The 22392-nt window shown below is 47.9% G+C and overlaps 1 protein-coding gene across 1 annotated transcript; it reads left to right on the top strand.

The window, feature by feature from the left end:
* Positions 1–3511: 3511 nt before the first annotated feature.
* cdc42ep4a (CDC42 effector protein (Rho GTPase binding) 4a) lies at positions 3512–16871 on the top strand. Its single transcript, XM_076996777.1, has 2 exons — positions 3512–3768; positions 13920–16871. The coding sequence occupies exon 2, from the start codon at positions 14095–14097 to the stop codon at positions 15166–15168; it is 1074 nt and encodes a 357-aa protein (XP_076852892.1). The 5' UTR covers positions 3512–3768; positions 13920–14094; the 3' UTR covers positions 15169–16871.
* Positions 16872–22392: the final 5521 nt, after the last annotated feature.

Raw genomic sequence — 22392 nt, 5'->3', positions numbered from 1 at the left:
GTACACCTACACTAATACTGACACTCAAAGTAGTACACCTACACTAATATTGATGCTCAAAGTAGTTCACCTACACTAATACTGATGCTCAAAGTAGTACACCTACACTACTGATGCTCAAAGTAGTACACCTACACTAATACTGACACTCAAAGTAGTACATCTACACTAATACTGATGCTCAAAGTAGTACATTTACATTTACATTTATGGCATTTAGCAGACGCTCTTATCCAGAGCGACTTACAAAAGTGCTATGTAGTTGCTTGGAATCTCCAAGGTAGAATAGATAGTCCTGAACACAAGGTACTCTAAGCTGGAAAAACCACTAGACGAAAGTCAAATGATACCCAACAATTATACCTGAATATACACATCCCCTGAGGAAAAAGACAGTAAACAATTCCTATAACCCAATTATGCACAATACCTGAATTAAGAGACGATAAAGTACAATAGACAAAGCATAATTATGCAAAGTGCACTTGAAAGAGGTGGGTCTTCAGTCGGCGTCTGAAGACAGCAAGTGACTCCGATGTTCGGACACACAAGGGAAGTTCATTCCACCACCTTGGAGCCAGGACAGAGAAGAGTCTGGATGCTTGTCTCCCATGTGTCCTGGATGATGGAGGGTCAAGACGAGACATACTTGAGGCGCGGAGGGCTCTAGGTATGCATCTGGGTTTTACCATGGCCATCAAGTAAGGAGGAGCTGGACCATTCTTTGCTTTGTAGGCCAGCACCAGGGTTTTATATTTGATGCGGGCAGCTACCGGAAGCCAGTGGAGGGAGGACAGCAAGGGAGTGACATGGCTGAACTTGGGAAGGTTGAAGACCAGCCGAGCTGCAGCGTTCTGGATCAGTTGCAGGGGTTTTATGGCATGCATAGGAAGACCAGCCAGGAGGGAGTTGCAGTAGTCCAGTCTTGAGATAACAAGGGACTGGACAAGGACCTGAGTGGCCTCCCTAGAGAGAAATGGCCGAATCCTCCGAATGTTGTGAAGGGCGAATCTGCATGATCGTGTTGTGTTAGCAACGTGGGCCGTGAAGGAGAGTTGATTGTCGACAACTACACCAAGGCTACGCGCTTCCATGGATGGAGTGATCACGGTGTTCTCGACTAATACTCGACTAATTAGTGTTCTACACTAATACTGATGCTCAAAGTAGTACACCTACACTAATACTGACACTCAAAGTAGTACACCTACACTACTACTGATGCTCAAAGTAGTACACCTACACTAATACTGATGCTCAAAGTAGTACACCTACACTAATACTGATGCTCAAAGTAGTACACCTACACTAATACTGATGCTCAAAGTAGTACACCTACACTAATACTGATGCAACGACAGAAAGCAATCTGAACAGGACTACAGCAGAACTACAGGACTACAGCAGAACTACAGGACTACAGCAGAACTACAGGACCACAGCAGAACTACAGGACTACAGCAGAACTACAGGACTACAGCAGAACTACAGGACTACGGCAGAACTACAGGACTACAGCAGAACTACAGGACCACAGCAGAACTACAGGACTACAGCAGAACTACAGGACTACAGCAGAACTACAGGACTACAGCAGAACTACAGGACTACAGCAGAACTACAGGACCACAGCAGAACTACAGGACTACAGCAGAACTACAGGACTACAGCAGAACTACAGGACTACAGCAGAACTACAGGACCACAGCAGAACTACAGGACTACAGCAGAACTACAGGACTACAGCAGAACTACAGGACTACAGCATCACATGATGATGGACAAAAATGTTACGTCGTGGATCCCATGGTCAAATTTCACAGGAGTTGACAACATGTACTATAAAATAAAGCATAAGGCAATGCCAAAACCATTATTCAAATGTTATTTTTACCTCACTGCACCTTAATCCAGCCACCTGTACCTGCAATATGCAGTTGTAAAGGTTCTCATTCATTGATGTTTGCAAGCAGAGCGCTCTGTATTAGCAAAGGACGCCATGCACTGTCTCTTCCCAAAGCCTTTCATCCTCCGGCTCTCTGTATCATGTGAGCACCCTTCTCTCTCCATCAACATCAAATCCATAATGGGGAGAGACACTTGATCCATGCCAGCACCGCTGGCCTAGTTTTTCACCTCCAGCCATGGTCAGGAGACTCATCTTGAATGAATGCGTTGAGTACAAAATTCACAAAGGTCTAGGGAAGCCATGCTGAGACGCTGGGGGAGGATGGACGGTATTGCCTGAAAATAATCTCTTTATTCCAGAAAGCATTGACCTGGAATTTGAGGGTTAGTGAAAGAGTATCATGGGAGGGGGGTGAAATCTCGATAGTCAGTTAGAGGATGTTATGAGATGTTGGTAAATCTCCAGAGATGTAAGAGATTAGATCTTAGTTGACAGTAGGGCTTCCTATGATGTTTAAAAGAAACATCATAAGACTCAGTAAGAAGCACGTTCCACACAGTCCTCGGATTACAGCCAAATGGAGGAAATGACTTCTAAATATAAAGGCTTTTACTTATTGAGTGTACAGCTTATCAATCTGTTAATAATGTTATGACATAAGTATAGCTCCTGCATCTTAGCCCTGGTCTTTTAATTAAACATCTGGAGATCTTTGGCTGACGTGTTGGATGAATGTGATAATGAATGTGTGTCATTATATTCCTATGGACTACCCATTTATCTTTGAGACAGTCTGTATACAGAACTTTCTCCTCAGAAAACATTGATAACCCTGATAACAGCTTTAGCCCTGTCCACAGATAATGACCTAACTGTTTAAACATTCCATTCCCCTAAAGTACCAGAGCCAGAGGCTTTGTCTTGCAAGAGGATATGTTTCCCCCGAGGACCACAGCAGAGGTGCAAATTGCAGCAGACTTTTGTAAGAGATCCTTCATCATGTGAATACACAAATGAGTTAGAACCAGAGGGTGCTGACTAAATCTTCAAATAGCAAGACCGTCAGCAGTTATTCAGGCACAATGGCCTTGTATGTGTATTACGTTTTTAATAAGTGAATAGGATAGACAAGGATGCACTTATGGGTCAAGGAATAAGAACTGCATCAGCCTTGATTAATTTGACTCACTTTTTTCTAGGCTGCCATCGTAAGCAAGTTGCTTGGAAGTCAACAGTTACTACTAAATAAGTTAATACATTTGTTTTTAAGCTCTACTACCATTCACCAGTTTTTAAAGAGAGGAAACTGATTTTTGCAGTGGTTTTGCAGTGATTCAGTGGACTTCCCATGACTGAGGGGTCTGTGTTCGACTGAAATAGCAGCTCTCCCACTGAATAAGCAGTGGGCAGAGCTCAAATACTGTTCTAAAGATTATGCACTACAACAGAAGCTCACACAACAAGTAATGAATAGATCTTCATTGTCATTCAGTCCGAATCTCCATTGCTCACGCCGCCTGTCTACACGTTTTTTTTATGCACTGCGTCTTTAAAACCGTCCGTGTTGGAGGCGTGACCAGTGAAAGAAAGGAGTAAATTGAATTAGACGTTGCACAAGCAGTGTGTTACACGCTCCACAACAGGAAGGATGCGGTTTAGCGTCTCTCTCTAGGCTTGCTGAAGGAAACTGAGGGACATATATCTAGCTGAAATGTTACCAAACTCACGAGCGAACACAAACATGTTCAAACTTGGGCGGTGATTACTGAATGGAGGACCGGGCCACTGGTGAAGGTAACGTTAGTCACCTGAGAGACTAAAGTCCAACACACTGGCCGGACGCGAGACTTGTTAAAACAGTAAGTTATACTTTTTCATCTCAATGCATCTCAGTCTGACTATGGCCATGCATGTGGAATTGTTGTTTTACTCACTAAAGGACTAAAGTTTTCATTTCTCTATGTTTTAATGTACCTTACCAAGCGTTAAAGTAGCCTGCCAACATGGAAACGGTGTACATAATAAGTACTAGTTCCTAGTATAATGAGGTGTGTGTGTGTGTGTGTGTGTGTGTGTGTGTGTGTGTGTGTGTGTGTGTGTGTGTGTGAGCCCTATGATCGTTGGTGTACTCAAGTATGTTACTCGTTGAGCAATTAATTGTTAATCCGCCGGTTATTTCCCTTCCCCAAAATGAACAGAAATGAACTCGACTCTTCTCTTTAGAGAACAATGAACCAGTTCCACTTTATACTGATTCATTCACTATTCGTGTGTAATTTGTCCAACCCTGGTTAGGTCTTCCAGTCTTTATTATTGTCCTCCATCACCTCTTGCTTTACCCCTGTAGCTAGGCCTTGCTTATACTTTTTCCTATCAAGGTTGCACTTTCCAAAACAAACGTTATGATCTTTCTTCTCTGGTTGCGATGTTAAATGTGGGTTGTCCGATTGTCTCCTCCATCAATGCCCTCTAATGCTTTTCAACGCGTACGCGTATAGCGAGGTCACGTGTTTTTTATTTATATTTTAAATGCTTGTGAATAATCATTATTAGTTATGTTTGTTTTCATTATAACCTAATAATAACATGTATCTATGATATACCACTTGAACGTGTGCACTACCAAGGATGCAACTGTGTTTCTTTGTTACGAGCGCGCGCGTCTCTACAATGGGTGAGAAGGTGCGCGCGCTCCGGTTAGGCTCGTGGAGAATGACTACGCACAAAAACAAAACAGTAGCAGTGAACCACTGTAATGAACTTAAATGTAATCCCTGTCAGCTACACTCAAGGTTACGCTGCGATCTGCTGAACGGGCCGTAATATCCGATATACCAGAGTTAAATCATTAATCGTCTGTGCTATGTCCGCTCTCACTGTGAGAGTGAGTAGCCCTTAATCACATATCATTATATACTGGCAACTAGTAACTCATTTATGGTAAAGGGCCAGTGGGCCTACGTGATCCGTGTGTAAACACCTTTATGCATTAAGCGTTTATACATTTTTTTTCTTTCTTTATCAGTTGAGCCTGTCAAAATCGTGTGTGTGTGTGTACACAGTCTTTCTATAGAGGTAGACCATGTTTTCTATTCTGAGATGCTATTCTGCTATATAGCATGCAGCCCAAATTTGTCTCATTCTGCTTTCAATCTGTTTTCAACAAACCACTTTTTAAATGTAGTAGCCCGATTTGTGTCTTTGAGCATGGATGTCACACAGTCAAACCGACCCAGTTCTAGCACTGTAAGCAGAATCTTGACCTAGGCTTTTCAGGCAAACCTTCTGTTCTATGTTCAGTTTCTAACACTAGTGTGGACTTGCACTGACATTTCACTCGGGTCCTTGGCATAGTCTTCTGTAGTGAGCTGGCTCTGAGCTCTCACCACACAGCCCCTGTCCGAAAAAAGTCACCCTCAGACGTGGGCCGTGAACATGATGTAGAAGGTTCTCCTCCCACTCAGCAGTCTCAACCAGTCTCCTCTTGCTGTTTCTTTATTTTTTTTCTCCTGTGTTTCTAAAGCCCCTGGCAAGCCAATCGGCCTTTGGCCGCATCAGTCTGAAAACGTCCTGTTCCAGCCTGAGAGGTTAATGAACGGCATTATTCCACACCGGGCTGTGCTGGACACGGGCCCAGCAGTCTCAATGCTGTCCTCAGGTTCTTTTGCCCTCTACCCAGACTGGGTTAAAGTTATTTAAAGTCTGTGAAAGTACATTGAAGGGGAGAACTTTTTCACTCCACTAGGATCACAACTTGCCAAACTTCTGTGCAAAGGCTAGTGGTTTTTTTGATTGAAAGCAGTGTGTGGTGAGAGAGTGTTCAGCTACAGTCCCTCGGACTCTAAGATAAAATGTGACATGTTAAGATGGAATGTCATTCCCTACTAGAGGCTGTACCCTACAGCTGAATCTTTTAAATCGAATATTTTACCTAGGCTCATCTATCTCTTTCAAACTCTTCAAGTGGAACTGCCAACTTTGCAGTCTGTTGAATGGAATATGCTAATGTAAGAGATCTTTGTGGCAAGGGAAAAGATTAGGATTAGGTACAAAACATTTAGTTTTCCATTTGGCAAAGCAGAAAGGAGACCACCCTTGTCTACACAATTGCCATTATGCAGCTCAGCTACGCCCTCTAGTCCATTGGCTGTATCCCAACATAGGCCACCTATGGTTTCAAATGGTAAACTAAGGACGAAAATGACATACGAATAATCCTTGGGTTAACACAGCGAAGAAAACATGGGGAAAAAACAGATTATGTGGCCTGCTGAACTCTTCTTGGCTAATACGGTTATGCAGATTTTGTCCCAAATAAAACTAACCATAAATTCCAGCCTGGGATGGGGGGGGGGGGGAGGTTTAAAAAATATTCCATGTTTTTAATCAAGGGAAGTCTTCGAACTTTGGGTCTTTTGTAGATGAGAAGTGGTTTGGAATGAGAATTTTTATCAGGTATATCCAAGTCTGGCGTTACATCAATCAAACATTAAATGTAAATGTATATCTGAGGGGTGTGGAAACATCCTTGGAAAATACAATGCATGTTTAAGAGAAATGGGAAAAGAGGGACAGCATCCTTATTGTAGAGGATTATTGATTGAGAATACAGGTACAGTGGAAATCCACTCGTTCGAGCCTGTGGAGAGTTTTTATCACACCCTTGCAAACTGTGGGGGGGGGGGGGGGGTGCTGGCCATTTCCATGGTTCTTTAGATTGCAGGATTCTCATTCTCTTTTAGCAGAGGATTCATAGAAATGTAGGAGATTTTAAATGCGGTCTCTTTGTATTTTCCATTCACAGTATGGAAAAGGTTTGGGGAAATTGGCTCTTGTATTGCTTGTAGCTATCAAAAAGGCAATTAGCAGAAAATGGTTAAACCCAGACGTTCTGCTAATGAATGGAGGATGTTACTCATGATGTCATAATGGAAAAGCTCTTCTCCTGTCAATCTGCCAAAGCAATCAATTTAGGTGGAATGGATTATGTTAAACTGATGAGGTAATTTTGTTTTTTTTGTTTTGTGTTTTTTTTTTTGTATAACTAATCTGCAGGCTCCCCTCACTTTTCTGTAAACAGTTTTGTTTTAAGGGAAGACCCTTCTGAGGTCCTGGAGAAGCTTTGTTCTAAAGCAGAGTTTTACTGTACTCCCTTTTTTAAATGTTCAGGTAGTATTTCATCAGCGCATTGTTGTGAAACTACAGTGCCATATTTCCAATTGCTGTGGGGTGTGTGTTTGTGTGTGTGCTTGTATGTGTGGATAATTCTGGATACATGGAGGTGGGTTTCCCCTCGTCGTTTGTGTGGTTCTTACTTTTGCCGCGAGGTCACATGTTTGGGGCGCGTGGTTGCGTGTGACAGAATTTGCGTGACTGTAAACCGACTGTCATCACAGGAAACTCCACGTAATTATTTTTGCAGAGAATGCAGCTGTCAGTGTCAGGAGAGGCATTCGTGTGGTAAAGTTTCTGAGAGTAGCCCGATCTCTGTAAACAGGCTCTTTCTGCAGTGCACTTTGTTGCGTATCGGTATTTAAGCGCTGATTGCAGTGTGAACAGGAAGTGAAGTGTGTGTAGTTCTTTCAAATGGGCCGGATCCTGAAGCCCTACATCACAGAGTTTAGTTGGCATAATTCTTAAGGGCAAAGCAGCATTCTAAACGTGTAGTCAGGCTCGTCGTGAACATACCAGTCACCTAAAGCTTCCTTGCTAAACTTTTCTATAACCCTGCTAGCCTGAGGGAACCCACAGGCTGAGGCCATGTTCCATGAGTGGCTCAAATGTTTGCCGGTGAATGGCTGAGCGGTGGTTTCTGACTGGTTATTGTTCTTAGCTTCTATGCCTGTTGCAGGGGTGAAGATGATGAAGAAGGCTGGTCTTTGCAGCGCCTAAAGTAAATATCACAGCAAAGTTAGGTGGGGAAAGTGTTGCCTATGTTATAATTTTTACATATATTGGGTAGTGACCCACTGTGAATATCCAGTGACTTCATGCGTTCCTCGTGCAGCCCTGAGGTGGGTATGGTTGTATCTGCAGACTGCTCCTCGTGCCCGCGTCTACACTGCCTGCGGTTCGGCACGTGTGCTTGGGGTCTTCATCTGCGGTTCGGCACGTATGCTGTCGTACTGTGGAATGGTGGAGAACAGTGGAGAATGTCAGAACATTCCAGAACAGTGTGAACACTGCCTCTTAAACTCTAGACTGTCACTCACTGTGAAATATTCCAGGTGTTAAAAAAAAAACAAAAAAAAACATGAGATCTGTGATCAAGTGGGTTTGTGGTTCCAGAGTAAGTCGTCACACCTGGTCCAGCTGCTGTGAGTCAGTGGGGGCGTGCGGGGGTCACTCCCACAGAGACCCAGAGTCTCGTCTCATACCCGTCTCTGGACTTGCAGAGTAGAGCGTGGCTGTTGTTAGGAGCACTGGTACAATGGCCTTTCTGATACTGGGAAAGAACATTGCTGCTCTTTGCAGCTTTCTTCAGACAAACTTTGAGCAACTTGCATATTTATCTGTGTGTGCTCCCTTGAAACTGAACTCCTGACCTTGGTGTTGCTGTCACCTTGCAATACCTGCTCTACCAGGTGAGCTACAGCGGATGACCCTCCCACCTACAAAGCAAAAGATCTGCTGACTGCACCAGCAAAACAATTCAAGGACTGTGAAGCATCATTCTGCAAAACGAAGCAGGTGTGGAGGCTAGTGACTAGTAGTGACCTCCGTGAGTATCGTATCATATCGTATCATACATCCCCAAACAGCTTAGTAGTGACCTCATGAGTATCGTATCATATCGTATCGTACATCCCCAAACAGCCAGTGGTCCCATGCAAGCCCATGCAGTTGTTTGTTTGTTCAGCGTGTGATCAGTAAGCGATGTGTTTAGGGTGTACAGGAAGGGGAGGGGGAATGGATTTCCGCTGGGATGGGAGGACTGATGGCATATATACACCCTGCACTTCCGCTCTGATGTTGGAATGGTATGCTGCCCCCCCCATATGCCAGTCAGACCAATTCATTACTGAGCTCAGCTCTCTGGGGTTTCTGAGCATGGCTTTGCACAGCAGCAGTAATGCCAAACAAACTTCCCTGGTCAGCTCAGTTAGCAAGAAACATACTGTATAATGGCTAATATTTCCTGTCTTATCTTTATGGATCTCCAGCTGCCTGGGGATTGGGTCTGGTCTTTGATGCTGATTGCTGCTGCTTCTGTTTCCAGGAGGGCAACGCCCTCTACGCAGTTTTAATGACCTTGACCTGCTTCCATAAAGTTGCTGTCTGCCCTATTCTGTTACAGCATGCTTACCTTGCTGTGGTGCACCATACCTAGTCATGACTGTGTAGTCATGCTAGCATTGAGCTAAGTCATCCATGTATGCAAGGCATGACGTGTAGCGCGTTTCGTTCTGCAAACGGCATATGCAAACACGTTTACAGCTGGGTTCAAGTGTTTAGCAGAGGCTAATGAGCTGCTTCCTGTTTGAGCATTCAGGCATGTCTGACCTGTTCTCTGCAAACTAGCACAATACCGACCGTCAAGTCTGGTTTGTTTATTGATTTGATGCATCTGTTTATGGGGTCTTGCGCCAGCTGTCGGGCATATGCCACCTGATCGTCGGGCAGTCACAGACTGTCTGCTCGGGCTTGTTTATGGCTATGATGCAGTGACCCTGATTACTGCCTGACTTCCTGTGAGGCAAAATTCCCCCCCACCAGATCAAGGGTTGAAGAGGGCACTCTTCATCCTGCTCGAAAGGCGGACGTCGAAAGAAACCTGAGGGGCTTTGTGTACTTTTCCAATTGCTACATGCTGCTAAGCTTTTGTGAGAAGCTTTCTTGTGCAAATGACCACCTGACGTGCTGTCCTGTGCTGTCTTTAATCAGTCTTTTCTGTTTAATTAGGGATAGGATGTTATCTTCCTTCTACCCCGGGGTTTCTGATGTCTCTCTGCCACAGGTCATGTGCTTTTGTTTAGTGTATTATCAGTGGTGCCACAGCTGCTAACGAGATCTCACTGGACCTCTCATCTGTGAACATGCAGCTCTGTGTGTTTGTTTGGAACAGAACCCGGGCTGATGCCCTTCACAGAACCCGGGCTGATGCCCTTCACAGAACCCGGGCTGATGCACTCACTGTTCTGGTAACAGTGGGATGGGAACATGAGCCAGGGTTATGTGGAGCAGACCAGAACGGCTTTATTTCTTGCTGCTAAGCTATGTTTCTTTGTCTTTTTTACACACAGTTGCGAAGGGTATTTATGTAAACCTCGTTATACAGATCTGGCACTAATTTAGCCATTTCTTTTGAAGAATAGAAATGAAGTAGGTTGTCCTTCATTAGAACAAAGCATCCTGATTACACAAACCTAATTCACTAGGTCGTGTCTCTTCCTGGGTTATTTGAGTGTGTGCTGAGGACTGTGGCCTCCAGGCCAGAAGCGTCTGTTTTGTGCCTTTGAAGGAAGGAAGAATCTTTAACAAGCCTTCGGTGTGCCACTGCCTTATCACTAATGAATAGCTCTAAAGTTCCTTCAGCTGATCCTTATCTGCTCGAACCTCGAACAGCCCCAGTCAAAGCTCTGCAAACAATGTTCCTGTTCAGTATTGACTCAAGTTGATATCCCTTCTCAGCAGGAGATTGGGGGGGTAATCTGATGTATGAACACCTTGGTTGCACTGTCCTCTTGCAATGGGGGAAATACCATATGGGTAAATCACATTTAGTATTCACTGATGTATTTCAGCACAACATCCCTCAAATGTGGAAGGTGCAATGGTGCTCGAATCATATTTCACAGCTAATTCACAAGTTTAATCATAATTCATAATTATTTCATAAGCATTCATAATTCATAATTATGGAATCAGATTCATAACTCATAATTATTTCAGGATCATAATCATAATTCAGATTTCTCAAACAGCTCATTATATGTTGCAGATCTAACAGCTGCATCTCTAGGACAATAAACCATTGTTAATCATACTTAGTTTTGGTTTCTGATTCCAGTTCATTAAGGCCACCGGCTGGGCTCTCTAAGTGTCCCACAGAGTCCACCCTAGGTGAACAATTACGGAGCGGCAGTAGTGGTTCCGATGGATGCCGTGTGTAGCTGTTTGCGAGACACTTTCTGGTCCGGACCCCTGTGGTCCAGCTCCGCCGTGCTGCAAAAGCCTGACTGGATTATCTGAGGGGTTGATTTTCAAGAGGAAATAGTCAATGATCAGGGAAATGGAATGAATCATGTTTATGAATAGAGTCTGTGTGAGTGTATATGTGTGCATGTAAATGTGGTCAATGCAATTGTTTTAAGTGCCTGTCCACATGAAATGTGAATTGGTGGCGTCTGCGAGTTGGATGGAGAGAAAGTGTGAAGTGTTGCACGTTTGTCACTCAGAACAATACACTAATGAACTGGATGCAGCCGACCCCCCTACTCAGCCTGAGAAGTGTTTGTCTAGGAGCAGTGTTGTAAACCAGAGGGCGTTAGGTCCACCACATACCACAGTTCAGCATGTCCAACATGTTGAAACTCTCATGTAAAAATATCTGTGTGTGTGTGTGTGTGTGTGTGTGTGTGTGTGTGTGTGTGTGTGTGTGTGTGTGTGTGTGTGTGTGTGTGTGTGTGTGTGTGTGTGTGTGTGTGTGTGTGTGTGTGTGTGTGTGTGTGTGTGTGTGTGTACGTTTGCACTGTCACAGCAACCCCCAAGCCAGATGTCTGTGGTACGAGGAAGAACAGTAATTCTAGAAATGCGTGTAGAATTTGGAACGTTTCCCAGTTGTGTGTGTGTATGCATGTAATGTGTGTGTGTGCTTGTTAATGTGCCTCGCTAAACCTTTAAACACACACGAAGGTCATGGGTTAGTATGTGTAGGGTTTCTCTGGGATGGATAGATGGATGGATGGGTGTACGATGGAGGGAGGGAGGTGTGTTTAGTCTAAGGGAGGTGAAGAGACCCAGTGGGAGACGCTGTTTGGAGAGTCACTGGCCCCCTCTGAGGCTTTGTTTCCCACGCCACCTTCCCATGATCCCCTGCTCACACATGACCATAAATAAGCCCGCTGGCCGGACCTGTGGAAGGGCCCCGTGTAGCCCTGTGAGGCCTTCCAGAAGTGCTGTTACCATGACCAGGAGCACATTGATGTAACGTGTGTGTGTGTGTGTGTGTGTGTGTGTGTGTGTGTGTGTGTGATGGTAGCTCCGGTGGAGGTGTCTGGAGCACCAGAGGCACTGATGCTTTGCATCTTTCATATGCTGCTTCTAATTTTGCAGCTCCAGCAGTCTAGTAGCTGCACCACACACAGCATTCTGTGTTTTCTTCATTTTGGTGTACTTCACTACTCTGATTCCCTGTGCTTTGTAGGAAATACTTTGACTCAAATTATTCTACTGACTATTTAGACGTTTTTCTGAGTGAACTTATGAAGGCTGTTCCTGCTTGATGGAGTAGACATATGCACATGCGTGTCAGCTCACTGCTGTCATGGAAACAAGTGGGCCTACCCCCCCATGTGGAGTCCTAACAATGCTCTCTGACATTAAGCTCTCAGGACATATTCATTCAGTCAGAGAGGAATATCAAAGGATGTGTTTGATATCCCGGTTGGTTCCTACAGTACTGTTGTGTTGCCCATTTTAGAAGATCTGGTTTGAGGTAAAAGTTCTTTGTTTATGAAGCCATGTTAGAGTCGGCCATGTTGGCGTCGGCCATGTTATTACCCTGCAAGCAGATGAACTCGGCACGATTTGAAACTGAATCGATCGGTGCGGAGAGGTCGCCCTGCACTTGGGGGTCTCGATAAGGAGCGCCGGAGGGCTCAAACGAGAGCGTGCGTCTCCACGACTTTGGGGGAGGGGAAAAAACACACGAAACCAGCACACACACAGGAAACACTCTTCTGCAAGCAACGGCGTTGCCACGGCAACGCATGCAGGTAAACCCATCAGCAGGAAGTGAGAGCGGCGTTGGCAGAGGAAGGCGTGAGCTGAAGGGGGGGGGGGGGGCGCCTGGCGGAGTGATGACCCCGCTCCACTACCGTGCCTCCCACTGGGGGGGGGGGGGGGGGGTGGGTTGATGGGGTGGGTGAAGGGGCTCATAAATGATGCATCAGGGCTGGGAGAGCAGGAGACCGTAGTGCATGCTGGACACTCAGTCTGTCCATCATTTGTGCAAGGCTGACGCTAATGAGCTGGAATGAGTGTCAAGGAGTGAAGGGAGGGGGCGGAGCTTTTAATAATGACTTCACCAGCATGCTGTTCGGCTGCGTGCGAGCGAGCGTGCGTGCGTTTTTTTAATTGGCTCTCGTGTGTTGCGCATTGTGAAGGCTTTATGGGTTGACTCGACAGATTTGCATGGCTTTTGTACTACACCTGACTGAGTCTCTTAATGCACACATACTAGATCAGACACTGCTACACACACTGGTTATGGTCCGTGTTCTACCTGCTGTTGTACACCGTTTGACAAAATACGGTCGGACAATTAGCAGCATTTCCTTCATTTTTGACCTCATCACACACACACACACACACACTTCTCTGCACCCTGATGTATTGTACACAGCTGGCCAGCAGTATGCAGATGCCATGCTGACGATGACCAGAGCAGCTGTGACCTCCACCAGAACTCTATTCGCCTCTGTAATGCTTATCTTATCTTACCATTGATTAAAACCTCCGTCTGCTCTGTCCCGAGAGACTGTGTGTGAGCGCGGGACAGTGCAGAAGCCAAACTGGGGGAGGAGGGGGCGGGGCTACAGTGACTCTGCATTCTTCACCTCCTATCAGTATTCGGCACTGTTGTGTAGATAAGAGTCCACCATTGCATCTCTGTTCCACTCACGACTTATTGATCTGACACAGGGGGAGGCCAATGACACCGAGTGCTACCTGAATTCACTTAATGGAGTTGTGCAGGGAGCTCGTGCTGTCCACAGCGCCGCGTCCAGCTTGATTTAGAGGCTTACACTGATGTCTTTTGTTTTCTTTCTTTTTATTCTTTCCACAGGTTCGTCAGAGTTCTCCCGAAGACACAGATATCATCACGAGTGGACACGGAGGTGCCTTTTCATCCAGACACATCCGTCGACGTGGTCTTGAAACGCAGACCTACACGTTGGGGGTTTTTCTGGTCGGTGGGATCTGTGGTTTCGTGTAGATCCGGAGCTCGTGGAGACGGCGAGATGCCCATCTTGAAGCAGCTGGCGGCGAGCTCGTCCCAGACCAAGCGCCGCTCCCGCATGGACCTCACCACGGAGATGATCAGTGCTCCTCTGGGCGACTTCCGCCACACCATGCACGTGGGCCGCAGCGGAGACGCCTTCGGGGACACCTCCTTCCTCAGCAGCCGCACGGGCGAGCCCTCCCCGGACGCCTACCCCCGCTCGCCCAAACCGGGCCTGCTGTCCAGGACTTTCAGGAGTAGCAAGCGATCGCAGTCGGTCACCCGCGTGGACCAGCGGGACCACGTGCTGCTGCCCCCTAGCGGCTCGCCCACCTTCGTGAAGAACGCCCTGTCGCTGCCGTTCCTGAACAACGAGGACGGAGACGTGGCGGCGGGCCGGGCCCACAAGAGTCTGGCCAGCAGCCCTCTGAAGCAGGCCTCCAACGGCGCCAGCGCCCACCACCTGGACCTGGAACTCCACGAGCGCTGCTTCGGGGAGCTGACCGACCTGCGGCCCTCCCCGTTGTATAAAGGAGGGGGCATGAAGCACGCCGAGTCGGTGATGTCCTTTCATGTGGACCTCGGGCCCTCCATGCTGGGAGACATCCTTGGAGTGATGGAGAAAGAAGATGAAGATCTGGGCTACGAGGAGGGGAAGAACAGCGAAGGGCAGTCTTCTCCGCTCCCCAGCGACCAAGGAGGAGAAGATGAGGATGGAATGAAGGAGGAGCAGGCGGAGATGGGTGAGGAGGAGGAGGCGGAGCAGGCCGAGATGGGTGTGGAGGAGGAGGAGGAGGAGGGGGGGCAGGAGCAGGCCGAGATGGGTGTAGAGGAGGAGGCGGAGCTGGAGGCGGAGCATGCATCCTCTTACCATGCTCCCAGCCCAATGGTTCTGGAGATGCAGAGTGAGGACACCGAGCCCCAGCCCGACAGCTGCTCCACCTCCAGCGCCGACAGCCATGACCCGGAGGACCAGCCGACAGACCAGCCGTGTGGGGTGGATGCAGACGACACCGGCTGTGGCTACCACCCGTGCGAGGAAGGCGCTTTCTCTTCCTTCTTGGAGGAAGAGGACGATGAGATCCGCGTATGAGACCGTGTTAGACTTGATGAAGCCGCACGTGGACATGGAGGCACACAAACAGACATGTTTTCTTCTAATTGTGTACGAGTCCAATGCTGCTGGACCCGGGGGCTCTGGTTCCTCTGTCCTCCGGTCTTGGAGGTCCCCAGACGCTGCCCTGTCAGACCTTCTCCCAGCCCGGGACTGCTGCAACTCGTTTCTTCAGGGCAGGACCGCGTTGGATGGGTGGGTGACCATGAGGGCGATGCCCAAATTGGGACCATTCAAATCTCCAAATTGTCTTGCGGTTTCCCATGTTGCACTGGTGCGCTGGTGTGTAGAACGGCACGTGCAGGGTTGCCGTGGCGACCCTTCTCTCCGTGCACGTAAAGCTGGTCGTCCCACTTTCACCACACGATCGTCACGTGTTTGTTCGAGGGTTTTGAAACGGCGTTGGTGCTCGGACCGCACAGAGGGCTCCGGTCTGGCCAATCAGCTGCGTGCTGTGGCGTGTGGGACATCTCTCCCTGCTGAAGGTCGCGATGTTTAGTGGCTGGAGCGGACGGTGATGCGGAGGCTGTCGTGTGTCCTGTTTCCTCCCCCGGCTGGATGGCCCTATCCGAGCATCAGCACTGGTGACAGGTGGCCAGCTTCTTAGCAGAAATCTTCGTTTTTTTTCTCCCCTTCTTTAATGTACAGAATCTTGTCGTAATCGCCTCTGCAGCGTCTTGCTTATCTCGCCACTTCCTGGCCTGTCCTGACACAGGAACTATTAGCTCAGCAGTCAGCTACCTTGTTTCATGAGGTTATGGTATGAGGTTAAGGTCTGTGTATCCAGTCCTCCGTGGAACTAATGGCAGGAGTCTCTGTGAACTTTGGAGGGGGAATATTTTTGTCTTTTATCTTTCTCCCAGCAAACATGGTGTCATTACACTAATTAAGCTGAAACTGGTTTTGGTATTCTGGACAGTACGAGCGCCATTCAGCACAGCTGAGCAGCTCTAACAGAAATTTCACTTGCGTGTGGGACACCAGCAACACGGACACTAATTACTGCTCACATCGTTTATTCCTGGTTGGAAACTGTCCCATGGAGTCATTTATATGGAACGACACATCACACACATGTTGTTAAAACCTTCTCATTTGGTCCTGTCTTTACTTTGTAGGCTGTAGCCCAATAACTCTGAGGAAGAAATCCTAATTGAACTTTTAGCACCGGAATTCCCTTTAGCCTGAAGGCAAAAGTGCCAAATTTAGTCAGCCATGTAAAACAGTTTGGATATAATTTAACAAGGGACCTTGCAGGGGGTCCTCCTGACTGACTTGATTATTGAAATAAGAGGCTGAAACGTTAGACTTAATTAAGTGAAATGCGTAGCTAGCGTCTGCCTAAGCTGTACGAAGGGAGGAAGGCAGCTTACATAGCAGATCCAGAACGTCTGCGTAGCGTTTCCAGAACATCTTCATAGCTTTGCCAGGATGGATGTTTTGAATTTAGGAAATTAAAGAGGTAAACGTGCAAAGTGGAGCCAGATTTGCCGTGTTTGAGCGGTGGGAGTCTGGTCTTCTCTTTGTGTGATAACACTGTTCATGTCTTGATGGTCTTTCTTACTTTTTTATATATAAATATATATCCTATTATGTATATTTTCTTTGCTTGGTGACCCCATTTTGGAAAAAAGCAATATAATGGCTATATTTTCAATAAAAGGAAATGATGTATGTATGAGTTGAGTTTGACTAAGACTGACATTAAGATTGTAGTTTTGGCTTTCGGGGATTCCGTCATTCGGTTGAAGTCGGGGACGGAGCGTCTGAGGATGGACCCCCTAGGGACCATGTGCGCCAAATGAGGCCCCCCCCCCCTCCCCACTGCATCCCTACATGCTCTCTGTGTGTGAGACTCCCGCCCTGCGTGTCCTCGGCCCACCTCTGTCCTCCTGCCTAAGCTTTCTTCATCATCTTCTAGATGTAATCCACCTGCAGCCCTCCTGGGCCAGCCAGTTAAAGCTCTTTATTCCCCATGCTAATCTAAAAGCGAATGTGTATTGATCTGAGGCAGAGCAGTACCATAGAGCTTTCTATCCCTAAATTATGGTGCGTGTCATGTTCTCACAAACTTTTGTTGTCTTCTGCCACCTAGTGGCCATACACAGACACTTCATCAATTAGAATTCTAGATCCGTACCTCAATAAATATATGATTTTTTTTTCACTTGACTATAGTAACACCAATGATATGGATTAGAGTCCCAGGGAGCGTGTTGACATACGGATAAAGAGCTGGATAAGAGTGTCTCCCAAAATCTGTAAACGTAAAGGTAATTGTAGGGATTGACCAGCAGAGGGCCCTAGTTGTTAATTTATGGAGTTTTTTTTCTGGAATTTCAGCTCGTGCTCAGAATTGCAGAGCTCCCAGCATGCAGTCGGCTTGAAGAAATCTGGAACACATTAAACAACCTGCTAGGCTGGAGATTCTGAGGAGAGGGAACCAGAGACAGAGGGGGTGGGTCAGCGTCAGGACAGAATGCATGATTGTTCATCAGCTCCTTCTCTCCCTGGCCTTCCACTGCTTTCACACACACACACACACACCCACACATGCGTGTGCCCGCACACACGTACACACACCCATCCACAGATCCCAGGGTAACTCGTCCTAAAGAACGTTTCCCCTTCCTCAGCAGTCCCAGTGAAAACCCTTTGTCCTCTCATGGCGTGTTTATTCTGGGCCGTGCTGACACCGGGAACGCCAGCGCGAGGTGCTGGAGGAGAGTTGGGAGGGCGTGGAAGGCGGAGAGCTGCAGATGTTAGCGGCCCTCCTCCTCCCCCACCCTGCACAGCCTCCCTGTGTCCTGCACACATTCCCCCCCCCCCCCCCCCCCCAGTTAACGAGCAGAGGAATCCCCACTGGAACAACAGGGCAGAGGAAGTTGGGCCCCGCCTGGGTGCTGTTTCCTACATGTCCCACAACACCAGTGGAATCTGATCTTCTTGACCTGAGTAAGTGAACGATGCCCAGTTGATGCTTGTTTGAAAGATGTTTTTAGTCTACAGGAGCTACATTTCACCTTAGATACGTACAAGACGCACTTAAACGTGCACACACACCCGCTCAACACCAACACACCCCCAGTGACCCTGATGCAGACACACAGATCACATGGGATCGATTATAGTGGCGCTCACCTCTTACTACTTGTGGGTGGGTGTTTGAACAGTCCTGACAGGACACTGACACTGTGCTGCCCCATCTCCACCCTCTTATCCTCTCCATCTCCATCCCCACCCTCTTATCATCTCCATCTCCACCCTTATCCTCTCAATCTCCCATCTCCACCCTCTTATCCTCTCCATCTCCATCCCCACCCTCTTATCATCTCCATCTCCACCCTCTTATCCTCTCCATCTCCCATCTCCACCCTCTTATCATCTCCATCTCCACCCTTATCCTCTTACCCTCTTATTCTCTCCATCTTCATCCACACCCTCTTATCCTCTTATTCTCTCCATCTTCATCCACATCCTCTTATCCTCTTACCCTCTCCATCTTCATCTCCACCCTCTTATTCTCTCCATCTTCATCTCCACCCTCTTATCCTCTCCTGTCAGTTGTACTTACCCATTCTAGTCTCACACTGCTGATGGCTGAATTTTACAGTTATTCTGGAAACTATGAAAAAAAATACAATAAAACTCAAATGGAAAAAAACATCCTGCTCCTGCTCTGTCTGGAAGACTTTTAAATGTAACGCTGCTTTTTCCATCGAGTTTCCACGGAGCTCTTCATCAGCCAGTCTCGCCGTTCTTCTGCAGCACTGATTTCTGGGAAAAAAATAAAAATAACAACTACTCTGCAGTTGCAGTTAGGCACTGACCTCTGACCTTGAGCCCGGGGGGCCCGCGCCTGCACACACACACGCACACAAATGAGTGTGGTTGGATTTATGTAGAACAGGTTACCTGCTAGTGCCTGAATGGATCACGGTCTATTTATGAGTGCACACTTTTATATATATCACCGGGGAAATGAAATTGTACTCTTGTGACATCAATCGTTTGAATTTGTACCCCGAGGAAGGAATGCATTTGGGCACAGGAAGGAGGATAGGAAGTGAGGGTTACTGAGAGCATGACTTTATTTCACGTTTGCACAGATGATTGTTGAAGGCTAACCTTTCTACACAAATCTCAAGCACAAAGTACTCGCCCTCCCTTTTTCCTCCAGAGTGTCTGTTTCCTGTATAAATCATCGCTCGCTGGACCCGGCTCAAACACAGTATTAAATCTCCCTCCCCCCACTGACCCGCCCTGCCTTTGCCACTCCGACAGGCAAACTGGAATCGGGCCGCGCGGAAAACGATGAGATGGGCGATATATTATAATAGGTCACAACCTTCTCAAGCAGCAAGCATCATTTAACTACTGACCACCTTTATGTCTTATTAATTGCTCATTCCAGTCAATCCCCAAACACGTTCACCCTATAAACGTCAGTCCCAAATGCATCTCTAGCACAGCGCACCGGGATGTAATCTCCAGACTTTGTGAATGTGAATTTTGTCACGTTTTCACTGATGGGCTGTACTCGTCCACGCCCTAGCCCCACCCCCCGAGGGTCGTCCCTTCTACGACGCTGCCGTCTTGTGAAGGCATCCCTTCATCACTTCTGAGTGGAAGTGTGCAGAGCCCATGCAGAAGCCACACCCTGCAGCCCCCAACGCCGTCACAACGCAGCAGGCCACGCCTCTGGTATGCACCACGCAGCGAACAGGCGGCGAGAAGACGGGGTCAGATCTCGGCAGGAAGTTAGGGATCAACGGGGGTCACTTGCTTTTGGCATGACCTTTAACCCCTGGAACCCGGCCAGTTCTTGCTTCTAGAAAGATCTGTTCTAATGCTCAGCCTTTGAGGCGTTCTATCTTTGAATGGAATTAATATTCACAGGATGAGTACCGTAATGGCCAATCTCAAATAACTTGACCCTCGTGTGTGCTAGGGTACTAAAATAAGCCATGGCATCTGTTTAAAGATGTTTCAGGCCAACCTACTTTGAGAATATGCCCTGGGAAGCCAAGGTAAGGCTCGAAGTTTGGTTTGGTCAGTAGAATGGCTCCAGTTCCCAGCGGAGATGTTAAAACCGCGTCTCCCTGAGACAGTGTTTGTGGAACGCTCTCTCATTCCCCAGCGGCCTCCTCTAGCTGCGATTGGCGAGGGGTTTTTATACACGGGCGACGCCCACAACGTGCGGTGGGTGTGAACGTCCCCGTGGAGGCTGGAGCGAGCGCGGTCGCGTTCGTGCTAATGCGGCGTTTAACGGCCGGGCCCGGCGGCACAGAAGAGCGGCCCGTTCCCACCCCCGTCCTTGGCTTCCTGCTTCCCCTCCTCCTTCTCTCACACATTCTCTCTGCAGGACCTCATGCTGGTACTGGCTGATCTTACACACAGTCCTCACCCTCTTCAAAGATGGATGCGATGCGACGTGCGGAGAGCGGCTTCCGTGCCGAGGCACCTCCCAGGCCCCAGGGACGGCGGTCCTGAGCTGGGTGCGAGCGCTTTGCACTCTGGGCTCTGGCCGCAGGTCCAGAGCGGCCCGGCCGGCTGCCACGGGACGTGGGATGAGTGAGGGGGAAATGTAGTGCAGCCCTTGGCCAGGCCTGGGGGGTGGATGTGCCAGGCGGGGCCCAGGGCCAGCGGCAGGCCTGGGGCTTTGTGCACCAGGCGGGGCCCAGGGCCAGCGGTAGGGCTGGGAGTGTGAGCACCAGGCGGGGCCTGGAGCCAGCTGCAGGGCCGAGGGACCCATTGTGGATGAAGAGCAAACGTAAGTCTGCAAGCTGCGTTCTGTTGGATAAAGAGGAAAAAAGACTGGGTGGGTGTGGGTGTGTGGGATTGAGAGTGTGTGTGTGTGTGTGTGTTCATCCTTGTGCATTACTGTAGTGCAGCACTCCCAGCCTGTGTGAATCTGCAGAAACATGGTGTGATTTCTTCTTCTTAGCTCTTACGTGATTTAAACCAACACACTTCAACAGCCCTTGGCCAAGTCTGTCCAAACAGCCATGAAAAGATGCGTCCAGTACTTTCACACACCACATAAATGCAAAACGGGTGTGACCACAGGACTCCACGCGTTAGGACAGTGGACCATTTGCAGGAGTCGAATCTAAGACGGGAAATCTCAGCAGCAAATCTGCTTTCCGCCTTCTTGTCACCTGTGTTTATTTTCTTGAAATAACACAGATATGATGTAAACGGATCGGGACACGTTCCCGTAAAAGCAGTTCAAAACATCACGCGTTGTTGGCCATAGCTGGTGCAATCCGCACTGAAAAATCGATACGTCTATTGAGGTACAACTGTCTCTTGCTCTACCTCCTTTGCTGTGTGTGTGTGTGTGTGTGTGTGTGTGTGTGTGTGTGTGTGTGTGTGTGTGTGTGTGTGTGCGTGTGTGGGGGGGATACATGTCTGTACATTTTTATGTCTTATAGTTTGGACTCTACTGGATTGCTCTCCGCCCCCGTAAGTTCCTCTCCATCTTGTTTGCATCGTGCAGCTGTTGGTGGGTGGGACTGGGCCTGCAGTCGGGGGTAGAAGAGACTGAAGAGGATTGGGTGGAGGACTGGGTGGAGAGTACTAACCCCACCCTTCCTCTGCCCTCTGGGACACCCGGAAGCCCCAGTACTGCACCCCGCACACACAACACTCCCGACAGCATGGAGTCCAGGTGAGTCGGACTCTCGCCCACACCGCACTGGTCTCTTCCATTCTCGGTTCAGAGGTAGAAGGCAATTAAACGTGAGCTATAGCTGGAGTCTCTGCTTGGCCCTGATGTGCGCCCGCTTCATCTCCCAATATTTTACAGTGGGTGCAGGGCCATCAACTAGGAATGTAGTCAAGCAACACGTGGTTATTAAGCTGTGCAGATCTACATGGAGGGTGTTGGTGGGTGAGCTGATGGCAGTAGCCTGTTAATAAAGCTCCTGAATCAGCCCGTTTCACTATAACGAGAGTTCACGTAGTTGTTGTTCAAGTGTAACTAAAACCAGCCCTGCTTCATAATTAGGGATCCAGCTGCCATCCCATGGAAGAATGATGGGAAAAATAAATATTGTCTCAATTGTTTTGGAGTTTTTTTATTAGGTCAGTCCAGCTCCTCGCAAGAGCTCGACATGTTTGGAGATATTCACAGGACCGGAGTGTTTGGAGCCTGTAACAAGGCCAAGGTCTCATCTGGAATGCATAATTCCGTTCATT

The sequence above is a fragment of the Brachyhypopomus gauderio genome, chromosome 2, assembly GCF_052324685.1.
Source record: "Brachyhypopomus gauderio isolate BG-103 chromosome 2, BGAUD_0.2, whole genome shotgun sequence".
Classification (NCBI taxonomy): Eukaryota; Metazoa; Chordata; class Actinopteri; order Gymnotiformes; family Hypopomidae; genus Brachyhypopomus; species Brachyhypopomus gauderio.
The sequence above is the reverse complement of the archived record's forward strand: the minus strand, read 5'-3'. Positions and strand labels throughout refer to the sequence as shown.

What these genes read in the sequence shown, in the direction of transcription:
- cdc42ep4a (XM_076996777.1), top strand. Translation starts at nt 14,095, where the DNA reads ATGCCCATCTTGAAGCAGCTGGCGGCGAGCTCGTCCCAGACCAAGCGC.